General features: G+C 34.9%; 1 protein-coding gene across 2 annotated transcripts in view; it reads right to left on the bottom strand.

Moving 5' to 3' along the window:
- Positions 1–2,133: 2,133 nt before the first annotated feature.
- The window catches only part of RNF128 (ring finger protein 128), a 111,608-nt gene continuing 105,842 nt past the window's right edge, over positions 2,134–7,899 (bottom strand). For both annotated transcript variants that reach the window (XM_058712835.1, XM_058712834.1), the window contains exon 7: positions 2,134–3,558. In XM_058712835.1, coding sequence (XP_058568818.1) covers positions 3,425–3,558 — 134 coding nt within the window. In that variant the 3' untranslated portion in view covers positions 2,134–3,424. The remainder of the gene's footprint in view (positions 3,559–7,899) is intronic.

The raw sequence follows: 7,899 nt of genomic DNA, 5'->3' as shown, positions 1-7,899 counted from the left end.
GGCTCGAACTCACGAAACTGTGAGATCATGACGAGCTGAAACCAAGAGCCGGACGCTTAACCAACTGAGCCACCCAGGCACCCCGAAATATTATTTTGTTTAAAAATATTTTATATTTAAATTTTATATATGTTTAAAAATATTTTTAAAATTCACTCCAAACAGAAGAGGCAATGAGTAAAGTAAAAGCCTCAGTATTTGTTATAGCCTAGGGTGATAAAATTTCTCCAGATGTTACAGAGCTTAATTAAACTACTTAGTAAATGATCAAAAACTAGATGGGGGGTGGTGTGGGGAAGGAATGTTTCTAGCATTCCAACCTAGTCTTTAAATGCCTGGGAACCATGTACATTCTTATTTGTAACATAATACAAACTGACTCCTGCTAAACTTACAAATGAACTCTCGGAAAATCCCTCCCAAAGATGGAGACTCCCTATACATATATATGTACTGCCACTGTTAATCAGTTTATATTTTGATTATTATGTGAGAGTAATAAAGTCTGTTGCTCAAACTATCTTTTTGTTACCAATATAGGAAGAAAATGCACAAGTGACATGGAATTCCTCTCCTTCGTATATGCCGAAGAGAATTGAAACATACATCTACACAGACTTGTACATAATTCATAGCAGCATCATCCATGATGGACAAAAAGTAGGAACTGTTCATTAACTGATGGATAACCAGATGTGGAAAAATGGAATATCATCAATGAAAAGGAATGAGGTGCTGATGCATGCTTCAAACATGAATGAATCTTAAAAATATTATACTAAGTAGAAGAAGCCAGTCACAAAAGATCACACACATATTGAATGGTTCCATTTATATGAAATGTCCAGAATAAGCACATCTATAGAGATAGAAAGCAGATTGGTGGCTGCCTGAGGCTGGGAATTGGAGCAGAAATTGACTGCAAATGGAACTTTTTGGGGGTGATGGAATGTTCTAAAACTGGATTGTGGTGACAGTTGCACAACTCTGTACATTAGCTAAACATTGTGGAACTATACATTTATAATGGGCAAATTTTGGGTGTGTTAATTATACTTCAATACAGATGAAAATTTTATTTTAATGTTTATTTATCTTTGAGAGAGTGAGAGATGAGTCGGGGAAGGGCAGAGAGAGAGGGAGATACAGAATCCAAAGCAGGCTCCAGGCTCTGAGCTGTCAGCACAGAGCCCAACGTGGGGCTCGAACCCACAGACAGCAAGATCATGACCTGAGCTGAAGTCGGATGCTTAACCGACTGAGCCACCCAGGCGTCCCAAGATGAAAATTTTAAAAATTATAAATTTTCCCTAAAAAGGACCCCCCCACACACACATAAAACAAGAAGAATATAGATCAAGAGGTTTATTATGGGGCATCACACACATGTACACCTGGCATATTGCCACATAAGACATATGTGTACCCAAGACATATGTGTGCATTGGTTTGATAATCAGGGCTCTGAGGTCTCCCTGTTTATTAATAAACATCTGTTTATTCTTAACAAGTTTGACAAAAGAGTTAACTCATTAACAGCATCCCAACAACCATACTGCCAAAGAGAAGGCTGAAGGAAAAGAAAACTTTAATAAAGTGGTTTTATGTCTTGGGTAGTATAAAGATGGACTGGCATCAAGGTGTTTTTCTAACCTTATATTATCAGTGATCAACCTCGTTATTTACCTTGCTGACATTGAAAAATAACTCAGGAGGTTGCCTGAGTGGTTTAGTCGGTTGAGCGTCCGACTTTGGCTCAGGTGATGATCTCATGGCTTGTGGGTTTGAGCCCTGTGTTGGGCTCTGTGCTGACATCTCAGAGACTGGAGCCTGCTTCAGATTGTGTGTCTCCCTCGCTCTCTGCCCCTCCCCCATTCACACTCTGCTTCTCTCTCAATAGTAAACATTAAAAAAATTAAAAAATAATAATTCATGGTACATTCAGTTGTATTAAAATGTCAGCAATTCCCCTCTCTGTAATGAAATATGTAAATAAATATCATACTAAAGTTTGAGTTTTTATTCATCAAATATATCAATGACCATTTACATCAACCATTTTTTTCCTCTCCCAAATCCAAGCATATATGAAAAGTTAGTATAGGCTAACTGAACTAAACAGCAGATGCAAACTTCTATTGGAATATTTTATTTACATTTTATATTTAAAGAGAATCAATACAAATCGGGGAATATTTACAGAATTTCAAATAAGTGTACAAGAATGCAATGGTTTTGTCCATTCTACATTTTGCAAACAAAAATACATGTCTTTTCTGCTTTTGCCTAAATTCTGCTGGAATTTTCACTGGAAACACAACTTTAAAACCAAGATAAGCCACACAGAATACAAATAAAGTGCATTTTTAAATAGCTCTATTTTACTTTGGTGGATGAAAGCTTCAAACTTTATATTAAGGCACCTGGAATTCTCCCCCCCCCCACCTAATTCTTTTTCAAACTCCAAGAAAATGCATTCACAAAATTTACAGCTATATGGACAGAATTTTAGTTTACCTAATATAATTAGCCCATTTAGGTAAAATGTAAACTAAATTTTCAAAGTCAACATTGTTTGGAAAACATTTTCTGCAGACTAATTTCTGCAGACTTAATTCATACACAAGGATCAATTACCAATTTTTGTGTGACTTATTATCATTTTCAAATAGTATGATAATTTATATACTCTGCTTTTGAAAATCCCATAACTTTGAGAAATAGTTATACAGCATTTTTATAAGGAAACTTTTTGTCTATAAACTTGTGTCAAATTGGTGTCATTAATATACCAATCAATCCAGTCCAGTCCATATTCTTTGACAAACTATGCTCCACACTCAAATGAAGTACATTTAGCTTAATTTTAAAAACAAGAAATAGTTAAAATGAATATTTTGTTTTAATCTTGTTCTATCAACTTAATGTAGCTTAAAAAGACATTTCATGAAGTACTAGCCTAAATTTGCATTGCTTTTTACATTACAATTCCAGATCAATATAAGCACCTGGAGAAAAACCCTGACACATATAGCCCAAGCTAAAATAGTAGTATTTTTAATTAAGATACTATCATAAAATAAAGTGATCACAGCTACTCCACATTTTAAAAGCAACATGTTTTTATAACAAAATTGTTGTAAATGAAAAACATGACTACTTGAAGAAAGTTTTAAATGTTAAAAAATGTTGCTATCACTATTGAGAGGAAACTTGCCTATGAAAAACATTATGAGCTTGTGGAAAAAAGTTAATAGATTAAATATTTTAAGTAATTTAACTATAGCATAATATTTGTCATCTCAGCACTTTCAGTATCTTTCTTATTTAATTAAGTTTATCCAGTTCATTAATAGTAAACTAAGCCCTGATTGGCAGTTCTGTTGTTATTACTAAAGTTTCAAGTTTTCTATTGACACAGATTTTAGGATTTAATTTCTCGAACTGCAGTCTCTTGATCAGGAGTTTCATCTTCTTCAAAAGTTGGGTTGTCAACATGAGGAACAACATCCACTGCCATGGAACTTGCCTCATGGTTTACCAGCTGTAGATTTTCATCTTTAAAAAAAAAAATGACAATTTTAGGATGATTTCACCCCTCTCTTCTTTAAGACAAAATTCAACACTCACGTCTAAGAAGCTTCTCTTGTCTAATGCTATCATACTCTGATTATTATACTCATTCCCTGGTTCCTTTAATAGTTACATGATTTAGGCTATGTCTTACATAAGGCACATATGACATTATTACATTGATTTACAATTACTATTTTATTTTTAAATTCACATGTGTGCTTACTTCTACCTAGATTAATAGCCTCCTTAAGAGCAAAAGTTCTGTCTTCTGCTTTTCCATCCTTAAACACAGCTTCACATTTCAATCACCTGGGTGCTTAAAAAAATTACCTATACCTTTTCATATACATAGACTTAAAACAAACAGGAAGGTAGAGAGAGTTCTTCAAATGGAGTACAAACAGTAACAGATGAGCATAATTATATAAAGAGGAAATATATAAACATCCTGAAAACAGTGGGGAAGAAAAGAACTAACCTAAGTAACTTTGGAAAGCAGTATTTTGACTATATCCTGTAAGGCTAAAAATAAAAAGGACTACACTAGTTAGTGAAATGTTGAGTTACAAACAAGGAAAGGGGAAGGCTAGAGTAAACTCTGTGGTATTTGACTAGAATCAGGTGTATCAGTATTAAGTTCACTGTTTTTCAGATAGATAGATATGTAGACGATACCCCCACAGCAATGAGCATACCTAGTGCCCAGATCTTGGTTCTGAAGTACTATTTTCCAAAAAAAGCCACCCACCCCCCCAAAGAAGTGGCTGATTCTAGGGCTAGGGCAAGGAGAGCACAAGATTAACCCCTTGTAGCTTAGGGATCAGCAAACTATAGCCTGCAAGTCAAACCAATAGCTAAGAGTGGTTTTCACATTCTTAAAAGGTTGTAAGTCAAACACCCCCCTCTTCACTGTGCCAAATACAGCAGAGACTCATGGCTTTCAAAGCCTAAAATATTTACTATCTGACTCTTTACAGAAAAAGTTTGCCAATCCCTGGCCTAGAACATCCTGTGGTACCAGAAAAGTAAGGAAGTGCTCAAAAAAAAAAAAAAATGAGGCATGTTGAAAGAACACAGGAACCACCTTGAGAGAGTTCCCGATGACCAAATCTAGGAGAATCTAAGCAATTAATAATTCATGAGAATAATTTTACAGAATAAAAGAAATATCTATGAGTCCATACTATTATAAATGAATTGAATAAATAAATAGATAAAGGATAACTGTTCCTTAAAATAGAAGCTTAATTAATGTAGAAAGAAGGATGGAAATAGAAAATTACCATTTGGCACACATTTCAGTAATAATTATTGCAAGGAAGAAGCATCAATTGCTAAAATTAGTGGGTAAAAAGCATGATGAGAAACAGAACATTTGCATAGTCTCTAAGTGTCTCCCTGTAAGATAATAATTACAAAGGGAAAAATAGTAACTTTAAAAGAAGCTTGGCAGACACTCACTATCTTAACCAAGTAAGCAACATTAAAAACCATCAGAAATAAGATATGAACATCATGTGCCTCATTATATGAGGCAGAGAAGAGCACAATATTATTTCTCTGGTATTCTTGCCAGAAACAGACAGTGAACAATGAATTTAATCATTGAGAAATAGCAGACAGGTTCAAAGTGAGAGACATTCTACAAAATAACTGACCAGTAATTTTCAAAGTGTTAACATCATATATGACTGAGACTAAGGAACAACCACAGATTGGAGATGAAGATACGACCATTAAACGCAATGTGGACCACTCAACAAATTGGGTAGAAAAGGAACATATCCAAACATAATAAAGGCCATTTGTGACAAACTCACACCTAACATCCTCAACAGTGAAAAGCTAAAAACAAAACCCTTTTCTCTAAAATCAGAAACAAGACAAGGGTACCTACTTCTACCACTTCTATTCAACATAGTACTGGAAATTGTAGCCAGAGCAATTAGTCAAGAAAAGAAAGGGCCTCAAAATCAGAAAGGAAGAAGTAAAATTATATCCACATGACATGACCTTATATAGAGAAAATGATTAAGACTCCACCAAAAGATTAGTAGAACTAATAAATGAATTCAGTAAAGCTGCAGGATACAAAATCAACATACAATAACCGGTCACATTTCTATACACTAACAATGAAATATTTGAAAGAGAAATAAAACAATTCCATTTATAATAGCATCAAAAACAATAAAATACTTAGGAATAGGTTTACCAAGGAGGTAAAAAATCTATACTGAAAACTTTGATGAAAGATATTGAAGAAAATACAAACAAATGGAAAGATATCCTAGGTTCATGAATTAGAAGAATATTGTTAAAATGTCCATATACCCAAATCCATCTATAAATTCAATGCAATTCCTATCAAAATTCCAATGGCATTTTTCACAGAAATAACAATCCTAAAATGTATATGGAACTGCAAAGACCCTGGATAGCCAAAGCAATCCTGAGAAAGAAGAACAAAGTTGGAGGCATCACACTTCCTGATTTCAAACTATACTACAAAGGTATAGTAACCAAAATAGTATACTGGCATAAAAACAGACACATAGACCAATGGAACAGAATTGAGGGCCCAGAAATAAACCCATGCACATGTAGTCACCTAATATTTGACAAGGGAGCCAAAAACACTCAATGGGGAAAAGCCAGTAAGTGGTGTTGGGTAAACTGGATATTCACATATGGTAGAATGAAAATGGACCCCTATCTTACACCACTCACAAAAATGAACTCTAAATGGATTAAGGACTTAAACATAAGATCTGAAACCATAAAACCCCTAGAAGAAAACATATGGGAAAAGCTCTTTGACACTGGTCCTGGCAATGATTTTTTGTATAGGACACCAAAGCACAAATTAACAAGGGGAACTACCTCAAACTAAAAAGCTCCTGCACAGCAAAAGAAACAATAGAGTGCAGAGGCAACTTACAGAATGGGAAACGATATATAATATCGTATTTATACATTTGCATATATTTGCATATATTTACATATCAATGATTAATATCTAAAATATATAAGAAACTCATACAATGTAGCAACAAACAACCCCCAAATAATCCAATTAAAATAGGCACTGAAAATAGAAACTGAATAGATATATTTTCTTTCTTTTAAGGTTTATTTGAGAAAGAGAGAGAGAGAGAACACCAGCGAGCAAGGGGCAGAGGACCCGAAGTGGGCTCTGTGCTGTTAGTACAGAGCCCAATGTGGGGCTCGATCTCATGAACCATGACATCATGACCTAAGCCAAAGTTGAATGTTTAACCAACTGAGCCACACTGGAGCCCCTGAATAGATCTATTCTCAAAGAATATGTACAAATGGCCAACAGGTACATGAAAAGATGATCATTATCAGTAATCATCAGGGAAATGCAAATCAAAAACACTAATCACCTCATACTTGTTAGAATAGTTACTATCAAAAAGATAAGAGATAAGTGCTGGTAAGGATGTGGAGAAAGGGATCCCAGTGCACTGTTGGTGGGAATGTAAACTGGCACAGCCACTATGAAAACAGCATGGAGGTTCCTCAAAAAATTAAAAGTATAAGTACCATATGATCCAGCAATTCCAGTTTGGGGTATATATCCAAAGGAAATGAAATCACAATCTTAAAGAGATACCTGTACCCCCATGTTCACTGCAGCATTATTCAAAATAACCAAGATATGGAAATATCCTAAGTATCAGTTGACAGATGAATGGATAAAGAAAATGTGATACACACACACACACACACACACACACACACACACACACACACAGGAATATTATTCAGCCAAGAGAAAGAAGGATGGACCTTGAAGGCATTTATGCTAAATGAAGTAAGACACAGAAAAACAAATACTGTGTAATGTCATTTATCTGTGGAGTCTTAAAAACTCAGAAACAGAGAGTAGAATGGTGGTTGCCAGGGGCTAGGAGCAGAGGAGATGGGGAAGTGTTGACCAAAGGGCACAAACGCTCAGCTATAAGATGAATAAGTTCTGGAGATCTAATATATGGCATCATATCTACAGTTAGCAATACTGTATTACATACTTCTAAAAGTTTATATATCATGCTATTTTAACCTTACATGTAGCTACCATCTGTCACCATACAATGTTATTACAACATCATTGACTATGTCCTTATACTGTGCCCTTTATTCCCATGACATATTCATTCCATAACTGGAAGCCTGGATCTCACACTCTCTTTCATCCATTTTGCCCATCCCCCTGGCTTCTTCCCTATGGCAACCATCACTCTGTTTTCTGTATTTACAGGTCTGATTCTGCTTTTTGTTTGCTTATTCATTTGT

Source organism: Neofelis nebulosa, chromosome X (assembly GCF_028018385.1).
Source record: "Neofelis nebulosa isolate mNeoNeb1 chromosome X, mNeoNeb1.pri, whole genome shotgun sequence".
NCBI lineage: Eukaryota > Metazoa > Chordata > Mammalia > Carnivora > Felidae > Neofelis > Neofelis nebulosa.
This window is presented reverse-complemented; position numbering and strand designations above follow the sequence as displayed.